General features: G+C 38.1%; 1 protein-coding gene across 1 annotated transcript in view; it reads right to left on the reverse strand.

The window, feature by feature from the left end:
- Positions 1-16,412, reverse strand: part of OWL1 (DNAJ heat shock N-terminal domain-containing protein) — a 28,681-nt gene extending 12,269 nt beyond the window's left edge. Inside the window, exons 1-9 of the mRNA XM_089981641.1 lie at positions 16,220-16,412; positions 14,417-14,703; positions 13,673-13,870; positions 13,354-13,468; positions 12,279-12,365; positions 10,895-10,983; positions 8,791-8,875; positions 6,592-6,645; positions 3,041-3,121 (exon numbers count right to left, since the gene is read on the reverse strand). Of these exons, the coding sequence (XP_089837767.1) occupies positions 3,041-3,121; positions 6,592-6,645; positions 8,791-8,875; positions 10,895-10,983; positions 12,279-12,365; positions 13,354-13,468; positions 13,673-13,870; positions 14,417-14,703; positions 16,220-16,360 (1,137 nt within the window). The 5' untranslated portion in view covers positions 16,361-16,412. The remainder of the gene's footprint in view (positions 1-3,040; positions 3,122-6,591; positions 6,646-8,790; positions 8,876-10,894; positions 10,984-12,278; positions 12,366-13,353; positions 13,469-13,672; positions 13,871-14,416; positions 14,704-16,219) is intronic.
- Positions 16,413-21,451: the final 5,039 nt, after the last annotated feature.

Here is a 21,451-nt window from a genome sequence, read left to right on the forward strand (position 1 = left end):
TCTTTTACATTTTTCCCTGTTTATTGCATTTTCCTATTGCTTATTGAACATTTCTGAGTTTAATAAAGAGGTTCAGCCACACCGATTCACGGTGGGCCATTATTTTCTCTCCTCCTCCAACGTGGACTGCATCAAAGTGGTATCAGAGCGGGCGTTCCACCTTCATCAGCGGTATGGCTCTTGAGGAGGGAACCGATCCGGTACAAGGCGAAGTGCGTGAGGAGGCGAGCAGCGAAGATCCAATGCTGCGTGTCATGGAGGTGTTGACGAAAATACAGGAGAATGTGTTGCGCGTGACCCGGGATGTTGCAGGCCTATTGAAAAGGCTGGATGGGATGGATAATCGTTTGACAGCACTCGAGTCGCACAAGGGGCCGTGCGCAGTACCAGATGCAGACTTCGCTGATGGCGTGTCTGCAAATCTGAACCCCCAGGGGGCTGAATCATCCCAGCCGATACCCCTACAACGAGGACCGGCCTTCCCAGCAGTTCCATCATCCATGTATGGTCCGGACGTCTCTCGACAACACCAGGGGATCCCGGCGAACAACGATGCCCTGGTAAGAGCACCCCACTCCCGACAACGGGTGACTGCGCCTGTTTCACAGGTGGACCCGAGCCTGCAGGGCCCCAGCGGTACGCTGGGTCCACCTGCAGGCCAGGGTGCGTGGCCAGGCACAACAGCAATTGCACTGAGGGTCAGCCCGAGCCTGCAGGGCCCCAGTGTTGCGCTGGGTCCACCTGCGGGCCCGGGATCGTGGCAGGGCCTCGCTCGGGCTGTGTCGCAGAGTGAGCTGAGTCGGCAGGGGCCCAGCGTCACGCTGGACCCTGCTGCTGGCCAGGTCCTATCAGCCCAGCTTGGGAGAGACGTACATCTCTTCCCCGACCCCACACGGGGAGGCTCTGTAGCCGCATCCCTGCGAGCTGGAGTTGGCGAACCTTTGTTGATTGGGCCAGATCCAAGAGGACCCAATCCAGTTTGTAATGCAACGGGACCCAGGCCTGTTTTGCTAGGACCAACCATTGGGTCTCAGGGAACGGGTTTGGGTCTAGATACCCCTTACCCAGCCTACCTAGTTGGTTCCGGTTCGCGGGCAGCCCCGAGCCAGAACCAACCCATTAGTTCCGACCCTCAACATATACCCCAGACCGACCCTAACCCCTATCGGACCCGGACGGAGCTCCAGTTTGGATTTGAGCCGGGTCAAAACCAGACCCATAATGCTATGGATCGGGGATCGAGTTCAAACCAAGCTTCTTATCCCCACAACTCGAACCTCGATCCAACCCATTCATATCTGAGTCCGACGAGTAGTGTAGGAGCGGGCCCGATCCATATCCCATCGGGCGAACCAACCCATCCATATAACTACAAGGCACCATACCCATACCCATACCCAAACCCAAACCCACCTGTTTACCCAACCCTGACCCAGAACCCAACTCAACCTCTAGCCCAACACCATACTCCTAACCCACAACCATATTATACCAATTCTACCCGCCAGGAACCAGAAACTCACCCGAACCCTCCCCCCTACATTGGCCTTCCCGTCATTCCAGTACCACAATACCAGCCGCAGATGGTGCCCGCCCCCGGGCAAACCAGACCGAGGCAATGTCAGCAGAAACCGACGCGCCCTGACCGCCGACCCCCCATAGGGAGAGTTCGACAGCACCAACATCCCGACGAGCAATACCGCCCTACGGACAATGAGGCAGCATGGGACGACGACCTTTTCTGGAACGAGCATCCTGCCGGAATGGTGGAGCCGCGACAACAGAGAGCACCAGACCACTCCTCCACTTATGGCGTGAAACTGGATCTTCCAGAGTTTGCGGGACGATTCGACGCGGAGCAGTTTTTCGACTGGTCTTATGCAGTGCAGTTCTTCTTCGATTATCACACAGTTGCTGAACATCGTCGTGTCTCGTTAGCTTCTACGCAATTGAGAGGCCTAGCACAGACATGGTGTCCCTATTTTGTCTAATGTTTTCCTAAGCATTCTATATCAATAAAAGATTATTATTTTTATGTTTTTTGTGTTCTTTTGTATGTGTTTATTAGTGCCTCTTGTGATCTTATGTATTTGTCATTGATTGGATTGTTTGTTGTCCATTTGAGGACTCATGTTTGTTTGTATTTAGGCTCTTTGTAGCCATTGTATGCACTTTGTGCTTGTGTAGTGCCTTAGTGCGTTGTATTATCCTTTAGTGGATTTATATTTGTGCTTGTGCACATTGTACTCTTGCTTTCAGCTTGTTTCATTAATTATTACACATTCAACACAGGCATAGTAGTCTAGATCCATGTGATTTGGCACCTAATGGTTCACTAAGTACCACTGTGCTGGTCCAGCTATGCAGAAGAGCATCACGTGGGTGCAAGGTCAATGATGAACAGACCATGATATGAGATATAGGGTATATGACATAAGAATGTTCCCATAGAAGCAGGGATTATAATATGTTCTACACATTATCTTCATAAATATGGATAATTATCCCAAACATGTTTTATATCAGAAGAATACCATCAAGTTTGACTCAAGTAAGAATTAGTAACAAAAGCAAACACAACAGCAACAGCACAAAATCACTGGAAAATACAATTAGTGTGCATTGATATTGCCTACTGTTTAATGGACAAATCCAATTACATATTTAACTGATCTCGATAAAAAAACTGCAGAAGACCAGATAAAAGCAAATGCGACAGTTATGCTATGCACAGTGCATCTAAAGTAAAATATTCTAACATATTAATACTTGAAGTTACTGAAGTTGCTTGCAGATAATACCTAAATAGTTTTCCAACATGCTTTGAGGTAACTATCTCATATTGATTAAGTTTGTGTATAGATGCATTCAACAGAGGAAATGCTTATAGCAGCAAATACAATTAAAAACATATTAAGAGCAAAGGTTGCCAATTAAAGCTATCTCCCAGGATAAAGCCATGTTCACCAACAAATTAAGGCAATAAAACATAGAAAAAGTATTGTAAACTTAAAAGCAAACATAAAATATTTGGTTCAACCTTCAGCAAAAAATATAGCGAGGTTGGAGCTATCAATGCTCCTGTGGCAAGAAATGGATTCAACTGGCTTGACAGCAATACCTGATCACATGCCAGCATTAAGTCAACATACAATCATCAGTCAACATATTAAATGTAATGGCTGAAAATCACTAATCACAATTAACTACACCTTTATATCAGGTTTCTAGACATTTACGAGCCATTAACCAACCTTAACTCAGCCTAGAAACCACATGTTCTCGCTTGATCATGATCCAGCCTTGATTTAGTCTCTGTGATATCGCTTGATCATGATCCAGTCTTGATTTAGTATGGTTATGCATAAAATAGGTCAAACAACAAGGTTTATCTCAGGCTCAAGCAGAGCAGACAAATTTGGGATTTCAATCACAGCCATGGTTTAGAATCGTTCTCCTATTGGTCTTTCAAGCCCAAAATCCTTTTTATTGATTTGCACACCTCATGTACTATAAGAGTGTCAGAGGAACATTATCAAGCCTTGACATTTACTATTTGAGATTCACATACCATAATATTTCATTTTTTATGATACAGTTACTCTTAATTGGTTGCATGATTACATTATGCATATCCTTTCACTTAATTACATTATTTCCTTCAACGGGGTCACAAATGTATTTACTTCACTGGTCTCCACATGTCCAAACTTTCCAAAAGTTCCATGTTGCATTGCTTGTAAACATCTCATACTATGCCCACAGTGTGTCTTAAACTCCTAATAACCAAACTAAGTTTTAGTGTCAATATGTCTACATAGCAGTTTCCTTAACAAAATGCAAATTTATGAAATTCTTTACAACTTTCTTCATCATAACAAATCTTAATAAGATGTTCTGTCTGGCTCATACAAGAAGTGTTGTATGTGATAATTTACTAAAACAATTCACCAAAGTTACTTTCGCAGATATTTTGACCAACTTATCATCAGTTCTTTGCTCACAGAGATTGGAATTCAAAATGCAGAACAAGAACTGACAACCAAAAAACTTTAGATCGACTTCAGCAATTAAAATGGTAATGCCTCGGAAACCCAACGTAGATGAACATTTTGGTCATTCCAAAAGAACTCACTTTTAGGCAAAGCCAGAAGCAACAAATTTTGGCTGGTTACGAGCCTGTGAGAATAACCTAGGCCTAGAGTATCATCAAACCAGAGAGAGCACTCAGTTCTTTCATATCATCAGCAGCCCAGTCAAAGTTTTTGATGACCCAGAAAGGCATTACGTACAGGACCAACTGATATTTCAATTATAAGATAATTCCCAGATATGAAAATAGTAGAAGTTAATCAGATTATTCAACATGTTTAAGGGAGTCTTTTGACACTAAAAAAAACACCTAATCGAACAACTCAAAATTTTAACATAAATGTCAAACAATATGATATAAATTTAAAATGTTGACATATGTCAAACTATATGATATAAATTCAAAATGTTGATCTAGGCTACTTCACGAGGCTCTTAGCATTGTCTATATCATAATTCACTAGAATTTTATCCCTAAAATTTTTACATAGGATTATCATGAAATCACCTATCATACCTAAGTTACCTTTTCACTGGAAAAACTCATATTGCAACCTGTCCAGAACCAGGATAGAAATAAAGTGTAGAAGGAGTGGCTCATCCAACTAAAATTGTTGTTAAAGAACATTTTTCCTGTTCAGCTTTCAGCAACTTGACTTTGTTGTTTTGGTTCAAACAAAAATGACTTAAGATTGCACAAAACTCTGAATTGAAAGTCACCAAGCAAGCATTTCACCAAATACGGTCACGCTTCAAAATCCACAGGCTAACATATGATTCAGCTCTCTATGTAGTCGCATACAGTTGCTAACTTTCATTTCTCTTTGATGAACAAACATGATATCATTCCAGCTATGTCACATGGGTGCGGGTGCGGGTGCGGGGATGCGGCACTTCCAAAAAACCCGGGTGCGGGGGTGCGGGGGTGCGGTAAAAATATAAAAAAAAATTATATATATATAGTCCTTCGGATCCTGGGTGCGACACCCTAACATCCGTGTTTTACCAACCAAAGGCCAGTCAATTTGGGGTTAATGATGGGAGGGGGTTTCCTCCTGATCCAATTAGCTTAAAATCCGATACTTAAGGGTTTTGATCGGATTTTGGATTCGGGTATGAATGCAAAACTAAATACCGAACGCCAATCCGATCATTAATTGGATCCGATTCTGGCTACCGAACCCGATTAATCGGTTTCGGATGTCGGGGGCGGAATGTTCTATACGTGTATGTACTACGGTACCCACCCAAAACACCACCCACCGCCAACTGGGGATAGCCGGTGGGCATCTGTTTTAGGGTTACGGGTTGAGCCGGTCAGGCAGTATAAATACAAAGCCTTGGGAAGATAGTAAACCCCTCTCTCTCTCTCTCCCACGTATCTCTCTCTTATATCGAACCAACAAAACCCTCTCTCTCTCTCGTATATATAAACGATTGTCTTCCCTCGCTCTCCCTCTATAAAACCCATCGAATTCAAATTTTTCCCTCCTCGATCTCGAACTATCCCACGAATTTCCCGTCGTCGGACGGATCTTTTTCACCAGAATCGTTCGTCGATGAGGAGAAATTGGGGATCCTTATTTCTTGGGTTTTCTTTGGGTGCGATCGGCGGTTGATGAGCGGAGAGTGGATGATCTGAGGTCGGGGAAGATGTCCGATCAGGAAGTAGAAGGTAGCCAGCCGGTCGATCTCTCTAAGCATCCCTCTGGCATAGTACCGACCCTACAGTAAGTTCTTGGTTCCCGATCCGTGAGTTTTTTTTCTATTGTTTTTTGTGTCGTATCGACGGATTGGTCGTCGATGGAGCTCTTTTTTGTTTCTTCTCTTTCTTGGGTTTGGGCAATCCATTTGGTGAATGTTTTCTCTTTCTTTTTTGTTGGGAACTTGGGGTGTGGGTCTCGATTTTTTTTTTGTTCATTAGGGTTTTCTTTGATGAATGTGGTGGTGTCTGTGCACAAGAAGGCGCGTGATTGTTTTGTGGGGAAGGATCTTTTATCTGAAAATTGGACCAAAATGACCCTGGGTGCGGTCAACGCACCCAGGGTCGGGTTGACCGCACCCGGTGCCGCACCTGCACCCGCGTCGCGTCGCGTCGCGTCGACGCGGGTGCGGCACCCTGCTAGCCGAATCCCTGTGACATAGCATTCCAGACATTTTTCAAGCTTAGTGTTAAAGGAAAGCATAAGGTAGTTTGCAGTTTGACATTTATTCTGTTTAACCTTTCCTAGAAACATTCATTTGTAAAACATTCGCGGCATATGTGCATAATTACATGTATCAGTATCTAAGTTTTCATGTGAATAAGTGGTTAATGGCCACATTGACAACCATGAAAGCAATAATATTCTCCAAAGTCAATAACATGACCATAACAAAAAAGATCCAAATTGTTGGATCGGCATCCAAATAGTTAATCATTAACAAAAAACATAAGAAAGATAATGTGATGGCTGCTTGGGATTAAAAAGCATAGCTACCGTGCAGCATGCAACTTACAGGAATTATGAGCTTCTGTCCTCCACGATGAAGTTCAAATCTCCACAATATTCCCTGAGCAAACTCACAAAATAAAAGACTTCACATTTTTTTAAGTAACAGATAATCATGCTCTAGCAAAAAAGAGGAGAGAGAGAGGACAAAGCAAAGCTCCAAACATTATGAAATAAAAAGATAGAACAAACAGAATGAAAAAAGTTCTCTGAATCATTCAATGCGGTTGAAATAACTGAACTGAGAGCTGTTCAATCCAAGAACAAAAACTCAATACAATACACGATTGTCTCAAAGGAACTCTTTCCTTCTTTTTTATTGCCTGAATGTTCAGGAGCTAAGACCATTCCACTGCTCCTTTATGCCATCCATAAACTGAACCAACAACATCAAAGCTTCTATAAATATGGATTCCCCAATACGTTGCAACCCATGGCTGACATCAGAAACAACAAAAACAGTAGCAAACATGTCATAGTCTCATAGAGGATTTGGACTTGTATTCAACCATCCTCAATTGTTTCTGTACCCAATTATTAACCATAGTCACAGATATAGACAATATTTTGAAAATATCCTGATAATATAGCTGTAAATGTGTAAACAAATTTTAAAGAAAAAATATAGCAATATTTTGAAAATATCAGATATTTATATATATCACGATAACATCATGATGTTATCAGTTACTTTGTTTTTTAACCTATTTGGTATATATTAAATATATTATTCATATTTCTTTTATAACTTTTTACCTATTTCTTTTATTATATGTGTATTTTATTATCTAAACATGTTATTTTCTTTCTTAATTTATGTTATTTTTATATTTGTAAAAAAATTAAACACCGAGTTTTTCCCAATGTTATCAGTATCGATGTGTATCGGCTATATCGGCCAATATGCATCGTATCGGCAGAAAATCGATACGCTGCAAGCCTGAATCGTCTATTTTTAATAAATGTAAAAATACCAAAATTAATTTTTAAATATTATTTTTAAATTATTTTAAGTGTCACGTTATGATTGACAAGTAATATTTTATTAATATTTTTGGGATGATACAGAACGATTCACTTGAGTATCAGTATCGGCTGATACAGCTGAATCGGTGGCCAAACGATTCAGGCTGATACCGATACTGACAACATTGGTTTTTCCCCAGATTTTTCAGAGTTTTGTCAACTAAACCTATATTATCACGAGAAATTGCCGAGACTGATATTTGTGACTGTGTTCTTCAGTAGAGAGCTACACAGGTCCTTCACTAACTGGGGCTAAAACCCGGAAAGCCTTCTTTTTCATGCTTTGCAGCTGTTCTTTTGAAATTCAGTTTCTAAGCTCGTTACCCCAGCCTGACACGACACGATATTCAAGTTTTAGTTGTGATTTTGAAACATTTAAGTTTTTTGGCTTTTCTTATTTTTATGATTTTTTACATTTTTATTTTAGATAATTATATGTTTTGTGAGTCTCTAGGCAATGCAGCCAAACCAATATTTGTTTAGAACTTTAGATGGATTTCAATGTTAGAAAAGAAACTATATTTTAATTGTTTAGCTTCATTTATGAATTGTGCATTTTTTTAGTTTTAGTTGCTTAACTTCATAAATTGTGCTGAGTTGCATTTTTATTATTTTTAAGAATCTATTGAAATTTCTTATTTTTATGATTTTTTTGTTCTTTTCCCCATCTAGTTCTGTTCTGCCTAGGCACCGACCAGGTCTTTTAGCGGACTCTCGCTTAGGCATCAACTAGAGCCTTTGACTACTTAGGTGTTCATGTTTGCCAATGTGTGAACGCAAGAGGAAACATGGACAAGGGCACTGTCACTAGCACTAACAATAGAAGGAAGTGTGCCATACATGCATTGAGTGAACATGCATAAGAACACCCTAGCTAGTATTACCAATAGAAGGGAGAGGCAGCATATCATGAAGCCTGCTCAAGTCTAGCTGAACAACATTATACTGATTGCAAGAAATGATAAATGTTTGACAATCATTGCAACACAAAGAAACGACAATGCATTTGAAAAATGAGCAGACTACAAATTAGATTTTTTTGTGCAAATGTCACTGCAGATCCCAACATATGACGTGCACAATTTGAGCTGTATGCATAACTTAGAAATTACAGTTGTAAAACTGACCATGGGAAACAGAATCAGCATTTTGAGTAATACATGATTGTAATAATAACTACCTGAATGCCTATTGTGTAGAACAACCGCACAGTGCTGAAATCAGATATTTTTCTGCCACCACCAACTTCAAACTCAAGAGCCGTACTGCAAAGCAGATGCACTTATTGTTACAATCAAGCAACCGCACAATTATTAGAAAGCAGGCATTCCCACGTATAGTTTTGTAACACCCTATTAGTCAAGCATGCATTCCCATGCATAGCTCTCTCTCTCTCTCTCTCTCTCTCTCTCTCTCTCTCTCTCTCTCTCTCTCTCTCTCTCATTGAAAAAAAAAACCTCTATGCAACTTTTCAGGCTAAGTTTCCAAACATACAGACAACGCATGTACCCATAAAAGATGCACAAACAAAAATGGAAAAACCAGAGTTACCGGAAGCGCCTAGATAAGTGGGGAAGCGCACTTCGGAAGCACGAAACGTCGCGCTTCCGAAATGCGCGGGGAAGCGCCACTTTTTAATTGGAAGCGCGCTTCCCATAAATCACGCTTCCCCCTCGCTTCCCCCATTTTTTCAAATTTTTTGTATTTTTTATTTATTTATTTTATTTTTTCGCTTCCAGTTCGCTTCCTAGGTCGCTTCCGAGACGATTCCCGGTTCGGTCCTAAGTGGTCCCACGCTTCCCGCTTCCTAAAGTTTTAAAAGTGCCTCGCTTCCCGCTCCCGCTTCCTCAACTGGCAACCATGGGAAAAACATATTGCCTAATCACCCCGCATACCATCCTAACCTGCTTTCTAAACTTGCATTAGCCTTGAATCAACAAAAAGGACAGCACCAGAGAGCTGCTGCCCCAGCCAGCATGGTGCATGGACAACACTGGCTTGCCTGAAAATCATCACCACTGTATTTGGAACTATATATGCTAACCAAACTGATACAACACTGGCTTTCCTGAAAACCATCACCACTGTATTTGAGACTATATGTGCAAACAAAACCATCACGGTATGGAATTGTGAACATCTCAAATTGCATACAACCATGCAATACACGATACGAACTCCAAACAAAGGGGGATCATCTGAGGAATAAATACATCACTGCAAAAAGGAAATGTAATTTGGTAACTCACCTCTTCACACCAATGTGAGGGCACCGGTTCAATTCTAGGCTTCTAGCTATACGTGTCTGGAGGACTGGACTGGTGGGGCGGTTCATCCACAAATGAAACAAATGGTAGATTTTACGGATATGGTGTGACAAATTATATTTGGCTCATATGGATAGAAAAGAACATGCTATTTTAAAGTAGGCTTCAAAATAAGGACCCATCTTTTTGAGAAAGTAGGCAATGAGATACTTAAAGTTATTAAAGTTAATCTCATGGTAATATGAATATAAAATGTCCTTTTTATCCTTGAATTGGAAAATGTTTTTACCCTTGTGTTAGTATACAAGGGAAGCACTTTACTGTAGGCAATTTATCGTTAACCTGAGCTAATGAGACTCAGGCCCCTATTTGTCCATTTTTTTAACTACCACACGTCATTTTTGAAAATATGGGCCTATTTTTGGGATATAGGATAAATATATGGATCTCTATTTAGACGCAATAGAACAAGAAAAGCATCAAAATTTGCAGACAAGGATCCAGACTTGAAAGGCACGATTTTGCTTGGCCTAGAGATTGATTTTTATCCTTTTTTTCCACATGTTACACTGGTTTTAATAGTGGTGTCCCACCACATGTTGCTTGGCCTAACCCTTTTTGTAGTTGCAATTGTAAATCTTTGTTGTAATCATTGTAACTTTATATAAGTATGCTGCACAAGGAATGTCATTTGAACTATGACAATAGCACTTGAGAAAATAAAGAACAAAGAATGATTACATAAGCATACATTTAAACCATGACAAATATAACTTGAAAAACAAACAATAGAAAAATGGTTGGACATGCATATGCATATGACCATGTGCCAATAGAAAAAAATTTGTCCACGAAAAATGCAACAGCACGGATTTTTGCACAAAGAAAGAAATAAGCAATGCACAATTTCAGAGGGGAGAAATACATAAAAGGCAGACATCATCATTCATGGCCAAACATCTAATAAACAAATAGTCCTTGGACAAACACATGCACTCAAGCCTGTGTAGCGCATACCTTCCAATTCTACCAGCAATGCGGCCATGAGACTTTGAGGAGAAATGGCGAGTATAATGTGTTGTTGCTCCAAATGAACCCAATCCAAACTACAGCAGGATTCAACAACGTTCAGCATAGAGGGCCATTATCATAAAATTGCTAATGCGAAGAATGCTGAAGCATAACTATCAATGAAAACCATGAGAAACACAGTTCCTTTACTTTGCAGAGATTTCCTCTTGGACAAATTAACTGAAGCAAAATATCCAAAATAACACATGCTGACATAAACGCTAAAAATTCCAAATATCTCTACGTGACCATTATCATCACCATGATCCTTGAAACTTCACTACCTAAGGAGGGATCTAACTGAGCTGGGCTTCATCAAGCTGGGTCTACACTCTAGACTCAGAGACTGTAGCAGATGCCAACCTTTGGCCTCAAACAACTGTTTCAGGACAAACCAAGCTCAATCATTCCATTTACACCTCTAGCTACACCTTATAATATTTCTGTCATTTTACAGTTGCGAGTTTCATTTACAAGCTATGCTAGAAATTAAAAACAAGCTCTGGTAAACCATTCTCAGCATTCTTACTCCCAGGAAATGCACACACCCAACATAAGAATGAAAAAGTTCATAGAGTACCAAAAGGCCAACCATATTTTGGCAAATTTCAAGGAATCAATTTGGTCATCGTAGGGATTACAAAGAGTGGCCCCTTTCCCCAGCCATACACCACCAACAACAACTAACATAGCAGTGATGCTACACAAGAAACTCACCATGCAGACGTGCACGCATATACATGGTACATGAAATGCCTAAGGTCCCATACAATTATTTACTCCCAGATCTCAAATCTTGATTCACGTATATTCTATGTAGTCAAAAGCGCCGACTAGGCACCTAGTCGGGCTAGGCATCAGGAAACCTAAGAATCGGTCAGATTCATAGGTTTCCCAAATTAGGGTACCGTTTTGCTGACTAGGCGCCTAGTCGGCATCTAACCTGCCCTCGCCTAGGCATGAGGGCAGTATTTTTTTTAATACGATAACACAGGGAAAGGGTTATAAACCTCTCTCTCTCTCTCTCTCTCTCTCTCTCTCTCTCTCTCTCTCTCTCTCTCTCTCTCTCTCTCTCCAAGTGCACCTTCTCCACAGCATACAACAAGACCACATCAGAGCGGATGAGCCTTGAGTTGTTGACTGTGCCTTCAAATTACCATGAGAAAGCACACCTATACAGTAAGCAACTGTGATGTTATAAGATTCAACAAGTACAACCAGCAATATAACACATGATTAGATGCAGTCTTTTTTATTAAAAATAAAACTATAAGATCTTAAGCAAAACCCACTCACATACTAAATCTCCAGAACTAGTCAACAGAGGTACCTTAAGCTCCCCAGCAGCTGAATTTTTCTCATCCTTCTTTTGCCACCCAACAGCAATACTATTTTCAGTACCCAAGACAAGTTGTATCTGAAAAATAAAAGGAACACCGTAATATGAAAAAGGACCATAACAAATGCCTAACATGTACAATATGTTAGGTTGCTTAACTCAAACTTCAAATAAGAAGTTCATAGAAATCATTTGTTTGTATCAGGCAATCAACAAACAAACGACACATTGTATACAAAGATTCAAAACAAATAAATAAACAAAGACCAATTAGCTGGATCATGCATACGATTCTACTAGCACACTGAAAACACTAAAAGATGATTGTGTAAATGCACAGTGTTAATTATCTCTATATAGAATCACCATAATTCAAATACCATGCTCCTTATTTTGTGCTAAAAAACATTCTATCTTCTTACATTTAGATTGTTTTTTTCGCAACTTGTAAGCAAGTCTTCTAAGGCATGTTTGGATGCCCTGAATCTGGTGTGGAGCAGAGACTAGATCCTCCACTCAATGCACTCGTGAAAACCAAGGATGCAACATCTCCAAGCCTACAAAATACATGTTTTACAGACCCAATGGAGGGAAGGGTTGTTCAGGCCAGAGATCCATGGTTTTAAGATCCTGGGATCTCAAATCCCCCAGGATCTTAGATTGCCTCAGATCTGAGATCCGTAAACCCTTTAGGGTGTTAAAGAGATGGGATCTCAGATTCTCTAATCTGGGTTGGCATGGGGCGACACTGATGTAGCGTGGATCCCATCCCAAGATCTGAGCCCTAGGACAGGGGAACGGGGTTGGCTGGTTCTCCGATCAGAGGATATGAGATCCTCAATTCTCAGATCTGATCCCTCCGATCTGAAAACCGAAGCATTCAAATGACCCCTTATAGAGTTGCAACAGGGAATAGCTTTAGGGAACCTGAAAAACGATGCAGCTGCTGCTACAACTTCAAATTGCACCTTTCAGGTGAACCCCTCCTTTTTGCAGACAATCTTCACGCATCAAATTCAAGGAAATTATAAGAAAATGATCCAAAGAGAAACATGAAAATTCTTACATTTCCATTTGCTGTTTCAGAAAGCTGGCGAGTCCATGCGTTGGAGAGATTGATGGAGCCATCTCTCAAGGAAAGTGTTAACCCAGTTGTAGCAGTTGAATGAGGAGATACATGACTATAAAAGAAAATGTCAAAAAATTAGGTTTGTACAATATTGAGCTTAAAGGAAGAAAATATGCAACTGTTATATGGGTAGAAAATGCACAACAAACTTATGATCACCATGAGAAGTCGGCACTCCAATTAGGAAGGAAAAATAAAGTATAAAGTTTTCCATTTGGCTATGCAGATATGCAAGCAAAACTTACGAGTATCATACCGAGAAGTCTGTACTCCAATAAGTGCCCGTAAACCAGCAGAAGCTAAGAACTCTATGGAAGAAACTGAAGATAACTGGTGCCGAAGCAAAACCGTCGCAGCACCTCCACCAGAATTTCCAGTAACAGCAAGGTTTCCACCAATTACAACAGTATTTTTCTTGGACATCTGTGATTGAACTTCAGAAGACATTTGCATCCTGACAAGAATTCAATAAGCACTGTTGTTTCATTAAGAACCATCATGAAGGACAAAGTCAATCAGACCATTTAATAAGGGACAATTGAAAAAATAAAGTGAATCACTTTATAGTTCCAATGCCACAATATAGAGCTAGTACAAGAAATATATGATTACACTTGAATATAATGAATGTTCAATAAAAAATGACACAGCTGGGCAGAGATTTGCAACAAACTGCAACCAATGTTTTAAACAGAATGGAAAATTTTTGACAAATTTAGTATCAATACAACCAACTGGACTGAAAAACCTAGGACAAGGCCAAGCTCAAAAAAGGAATTGAAGAAAGCATAAGAATGCCTCAGGCATACAAAAGCTTCATAGAGTCAAGTTATAACTCAAGAACAGTAAAAGCTCACTGGACTGCCTTCATGTGTTAATTCCACAACAAACAGTGGAAAGAACACCCCAACAAAACTTTCCATTTCAAAATCTGAATGGAGTACTCCAAAAGGTGAGCTATATATAAATGGAGAATTCTAAGAGGCAAACTAGATTGTACCCTCTCATGATGCCGCCACCACTCAAAAATTGTGGCAAAGACAAAGTGGCGAGAAGAGAACCAACAGGCCGAACATGAGCATAGACCTTTTCTTCTTCTTGACGTCGACGCAATCTTTCTAACTCCTCCTTAACTTCTTCTGGTTTGTTAAGCTTTGCACCAAGCTCTAGGCCAGAATTTAGTCCTTCAAAACCATATATGTCATATATTTGTCTTTTGTGCCCATCGGTCAAAATCTCATATGCATCACGAATTCTTTGGAAGTTTTCGGTGGCTATGTCCTTCATCTGTAATAAAGCAGTGGTGTCCAAATATATCAATAGGATTCCATCTAAAATAAAAATAAATATTAGAGACCAAACTTCCATTTCACCCACTTGTCATCCACCTTGCTTAGCCCTTTGCTAAGGGATTGTTGTATAATGAGTACATATTTCCCATTGAAAATTCGTGGATATCGTCAACTTGATCAACTAATTTTAAAACATAAGATTTTCCTATTTTAACAGGCTGTTCAAAAGGACCTCCCATAAAACTATTGCCACACATGTAGAGCAACAAGTTTAACTAACATCCAAAATGGAAGGAACAATAATAAGATGGGGAAGGCTCAATGGCAAGCAAACATGTTGATCATAAATTTAATCTATAATATCTCATGTTGAGAGGATGAAATTCCATGGTTTTGTCGGTTGTTCATTTGAACTTTTGAACAAACATTTTCAATTTTAAGATTTTTGACTGGAAATCTGGTAATAACAAGAACATCACTAACAGCAATAACAATTGTAATGGGCATTTTTTTTTCAGCGTCCACAAAAAAGAAATGTCTAAAAAGCAAGCAGTGTCTAATCTTGCTGCTTATAATGTTGACATCATAGAAAAGTAGCAAGCTAATGATAGGATACTTACATACTTTCTATTATTTCTATCATAAGCATGGGTTGCACTTTGCTGACTAAATTGCATGTCCAAATCTGACTAACAACTTTTTCTTTATTCCGCTTTCTACTGTACAATGTTATGTTCAAACAGTAAACTCAACAAGAAAAAATTACAATGTACATAAAGCGATGGTGTCCAAATGCTATGCCATTAATTATCAAACCATTCCTATAGAGTATAGACAATACATGTTTGTCCGCATTCCACTTTCCTGATTTTTTCTTTATATTCATTATCTCAAATTCTCAATGATGATGATAGTGATGATGAAGATGATGAAGATACGATTAAATAGCAGGTTTCTTGAACTCCATCTGGATGCACCCACTTGTACAGAAAACCAGGATAAAAGTAGAAAATTGCACTATGAAATAGGATTCAACACCCAACTTATGAAAGTCTTCCGGATAAATGGTGCAACAACAGGCATTACTGGATTGAGAGTGTGCAAGTATTTCTTGCCTAGTTACTTACAGAGAACACACAGCAGAGAACAATTTGAGTTTCTTCCAATACATCATTCTAAAACAATTCTATAAAGAACAATACTCGTTCACCAACTTATCCTGATAAGCCGTATAAGGGGGTGTTTGGCCGTCATCGACTTATCCAGAAATAGAAAGATAAGCTACAAATTTGCGCTGTGAAACGGAACGCGTTTTCTATACTCATACTGGATAAGTTGGTGCACCCAAACGACTATTTGGGAGTCGTTCAGATCCAGAAAACCCGATTAATTCAAACGGGCATGCTACAAAACGATAACGAAACCTATCGCGACGACACCAAATCCTCCAAACCACCATCAAGACAACAATAGATTGATAGATAGATTTGAGAGGGAGAGCGAGGATAGACCTGAGGGTCTTGGTGCTTGTCGGGGTGGTAAATTTGCGCCCATTGGCGATACGACTTCCTGATCTCTTCATCAGAGGCCTCCGTCGACAGGTGCAGCAGCGCATATAGCTCCCTCTGGGGCGCCTGCTTCTCCTCCTTCATCCCTTCTCTCTCTCTCTCTCTGCTTCCCCTTCTCCTTACCTCGCCTGGTTCAAACGCAGGACCAGAGGTGATTAAGTCGGTGGAAATAGGAATGAGGGTTTTAGGAGTTACTTGCGTTCGTGCTTGATATCTTGACAATTAGATGAATTTGAAAATCAAGCCATTCGGTATTGTTTCGACACGTTTCTGTAATTTTGAAAAGTCCCACGTGTGCATGTTCCTAGTTTTTATACCCAGATCTTCAATTAGGTCTGGTTCTGGTCAACGGTTAGGGTTTGACTAATTCTGAATGAGACCTGGGTTCAAAACAAATGACACGGACTTGACTACTTATTGGCATCGGACTCTTAAAGGTGCGTTTGGATGCCTCAGATCTCATATCCATATCCGAGGATCTGAACCGGCATAGGGCTGGCTGATGTGGCATGAACCCTACACCAGATATCCAACGCACTCAAATAGGGGTTCTCAAATCTTCTCGTTTTAGGGAACTGTGATCCCTGAAATAAGGCTGTTTGGGAAAATGTTACCGGAGGATTTGTAGCACAAACGAAGACGGTTATCTGATGTGACATAATCTCAAGGATTTGGTTGTTAAGATGAACCCCTCTTAGAAATAAGAAGTATTTGTGATTGCGGGATTCACCAAGATTAGGGTGAGTCCCCTAAAAATTGGATTTTCAAACGTGTCACAACATTTTACCACAATAAATGCTTGATATGCCTCTTACCTATATATTTGGTCTCTCTCAAATGCTGCATATGTTGGGTTCACCTGCGTTTTCAATCTGAAAAGCGATATGTAACTTTGAAACTTTGTTATCTGCATCTGATTTTATGTACAGATGATCAATAACTCTAATTTGTGAGTTCATATATATATATATATATACTCAGCTCACATGATGTTCACACCATTCGTGGTTCACATAGTTCTGTTTTTTTTTTATCTGGTTTTCTGATAATCAGAAAATATTTGAAGGTTTTGTCTTTTGAGAGATTTATTCAATGAAGATGAGCATGTTTTTGTTGACAACAATCATGAAGATGTACGTAAAATGTAGGTCAGCAGATAATGCACACAATGTATGAAAAGGATGTGGTTGTTCATTGCTAGGTCCACACATAATGGATAGTTTAATGAGCATTATTTTTCATCATTATGTTCATGCTTAGGGTAGCTTTGCATAGGTATTCAAAAGTCATTGGTTTTCATATTTAAGATGTTTTTATACTGGTGGTATATGCATGAATACATAACATCTAAAACAAAGATATTAGAGATTAGAAAACGTGCTACATAATATATGCATATGTAAGCATCAATGCAGTCATTGGGATTAAATCATATGGATTGGATTGCTTGGTTTTCTGTTGATTTGGATACTAGCATGTTGAGCAACTTCAAGATCAATTCCATGATTATGGTCTGCTGATGTATTTTTTATTGTTTTTTTCTTATTTTGTCGTAAATAAGGGCTTAAGGGAGGCAGCTATCATTTGGTTTGATGGGAAGTGAGAATAATGGTGGTTAAATAGAAAGCTTCCAACATCAAAAGAAAAGGTTATATAAATATAGTCATAAATGAATCTATATATGCACTGAGCTGAACAATTTCATAGACGTTGCAAAATGGCATTGACTTACTTGAGAAATTACATTAATTATTCTGAAAATTACCAAGCAAAATGATTTTTTTCTAGTGTAGATCGGTCAAGTAGACAACCACCATCTCTAGGAGAAATTCATTGCTTGGATAACATAATTAAGAAACAAACATAAAAGGCCAAGAAAACATTTATATCATTTGACCATGCCCAAATCCCATTCAGTAGCTATTGCAATATTTCATGTTTAATGATCATAATACCTTGTTATCCCTAACAAGAAAAGGCACTCAAAGATTTCATACCAACAACTGCTTGAGATAGCTTACTGGAGCATACATTGCTAGACAAAGACTAGTAACTCAATAATTGTGATAAGAATTTGATTTAATAAAGTATATTCAAGGTACCTTCCTATGTTTGCCAGTTTTAAAAAAGAAAATGATTGTGTTGTATGGGTAATTTGATCTGGTTCTCTAAAAACCCTATAATTTATGATATTCTCCTGATGTTCAAAATTATAAATATTCGTTATTGTTAGGATCCTTTTACCCTTAACGACCGTGAATTTAGGCATTTTTGTGATAAAATTGTATTGTTCGTCGGCTATGTCTAACACTCATTTAAATCCAAAATCTTGAGTTTTTTTTTTAAATCTCACGAATTTGCATACATTTATTTGTGAAATCTTGACGAAATTAAAACACCAAAATCACAAATATTATATTATTTCATATATAAGAAAAAATTATGCATAAAAATATTTGTGAAACACCTCTCATAAATAACATATTATAACACCCTGATCTGGGACCTCGAGAGTCCAAGTCTAGTTAGTTTACTTTTCAAAGGGAAAGTATACAGAGTTCACATAGAAAAAACATGGCTATTTTTTTTCTAATAAACTCAATTTTTTTAACAAAGTTCATCATTCATAACTTACAAAAACAATAACTACATGAGTGTTCAATAGCCAAAAAAAAACTAACAAATAATATATTGCATAATTGGAGTAGTTGATCACGTCCTGCCTGTGTCAGAATATTTATAAGCAATAAATGATTTTAACTTACAATTGAGTGAACTCTAAACCCATATTCTGAGTTTAGTTTTCGACACATCGCACAAGGTTTATATGGTTTAAATTCTCTCATTAACTCTTTCAATCAAACACTCACTCACAACAGACTATAGCACTAGGTCGGCTATACCGGTCATAGTCATCTATAGTTGTAGCAACCCGCATAGAACACTCAAATTCTACATTGTTGGCCAGACTATAAATCATACACTCTCAATAATTCCTAGATCAACAGGCACTCCAGTGAAACAACAAGAGAGACCCCACAGGTACTTAGTTAGGAGGTCAGGTTGAAACTCGGCATGGTTTATGCTATATCTTAACAATAATGACTTTCAACTATCCATGGTTATCTAGAGTCTCATACTGTGTGAATATAACCTTAATTCATATTTTAAATTCATTGTATTGAACCTTACTCTCAAACTCATATTTAACTTATTCTCCCATGAGTGCAATCATAAAATAATCACGACGAATCTCATTCTCAATCTCAAAATGGCATTAGGGTTCATACTTCAAATCATACTAAGCATACAATGAAGTAGAGTCTTTACGTCATTAAATTACTAATGACTCATTCTCCTTGGTGGTTGTACTCTGACCATGAACTACCTACTTTGACCACGAACCAGGTAGTTATTTCCACAAGTCACCACTTTTAGGACTTAAGAGGTTAAGCATGTTAATCTTAATATAAATTTTAAATGGCATTATCATATTTAAAGGACTAAAAGCTAATCACAATATCAACACAATGCATGTTATTCACAAATTATAATATACATATGTTATCATAAAATACTCTCTTTCTAATATGTATTATATATCAAGACTATCATCTACATATAGTCATTTTATTGTAATAATTCATGCATAGTTATTCTATACACATCATGTTTACACTCGAGAGCTACATTTCTAGACATAGTAATATATAACAACAATCATAACATACAATGGAATATGATTTATTCACAATAAGATTACTTATAATATCCTTTACCTCAAATATAAATATTATATTCTTATCACAATCGAGTCTCAAATAGCTCTAACATTATAATTTGACCATCACACAAGCATGTTTATATTAATGTACATGTCCTCATTATATTTTGATAAAATTACCAAAATACTTCTTCTAAATTGACTCGTTAGACCTCAAATTATATATCCCTAATTTAACTAGAATCATAGAATAAGAAGATTCTCCTCTATGATACGAATCTAACACACTAAACCTCACTTAATTCTGAGTTCAAAGTGCAAAGTTATGCCCATTTTGCTTAAACAAGCATTGGGTACACACAAGGGTAATTTAGTTATTTCAAATCTTATGATTTGACCTGACTCATCCTAGGTCAAAACAAGTTTGGTTTGAGTTTAAAATACTAGGTTTACTGAACCTAGTCTTATGATTCAAAAAATTCTTAAAAAATAAGAAATATCATATATTTGTCATAGTTTCATAAAAATTTAAGATATTTGTGATATCTAGAGATTCACAAATAATTTTATGCAAGAGTGTGCAATATATGAGAAAATGTCAGCTATTTACAAAATTAGTGGTAAGTGTTTCATACATAAATTTATGTGATTTTAGAATATATATATATATATATATATATATATGAAACAATATGTTATTTGCAAAAACCTCTAAAAAATAACATATATTAGAGGTGTTTCACAAATATAATTATGCACAATATTTTACTAAACACAAAAGAGTAAGATATTTGCAATTTTGGTTTTAATTTAACAAAGATTTTGCAAATAAATTTATGCAAGTTCATGAGGTCTAAATTCATATAAAAAAACCTGTTATTCTAGATTTAAGTAGGTGTTGGATATAGACGATGGGCGGTACAATTTTATCGTAAAAAGGTCTAAATTAATAGTTGCGAAGGATAAAGGTATCCTAACGATGTCAAATATTTGGCATTTTAGACATCAAGAGAATATCATAAATTATAGGGTTTTTATGGGATTGCATCAAGTTACCCATACAATACAGTCATTTTTTGAATTTAAAATATGCATGTTGTATCAAACAAATAATTTGTTTTTACTGCAGAAAAATATCCCCTTATATACTATAAATAAATGGATACTTCATGAAAATGGTTGTATTCTTGTAAACAAAGCCAAATGAGTGTGACCTTGTATGCCTTTGATGGTAATCACGTTCACATTTTAACTAAGTCCCTAAGAACATAGCAATCTTTATAGACCTAGAGTTAGCATGATTTTCAATGCATATTGTCACAAGTGCATTCGAAAAAGTATTAATTGCCTGAACACAAAAGGTATGGCTTCTTATTTTTTTGCTCTATTTTTATAGATTTGTACTTTGGTAATTTTCAAGGTTACAAGTTCTGATGACAACAATTGAAGGT

Source organism: Nuphar pumila, chromosome 11, assembly GCF_984573655.1.
Source record: "Nuphar pumila chromosome 11, dmNupPumi1.hap1.1, whole genome shotgun sequence".
NCBI lineage: Eukaryota > Viridiplantae > Streptophyta > Magnoliopsida > Nymphaeales > Nymphaeaceae > Nuphar > Nuphar pumila.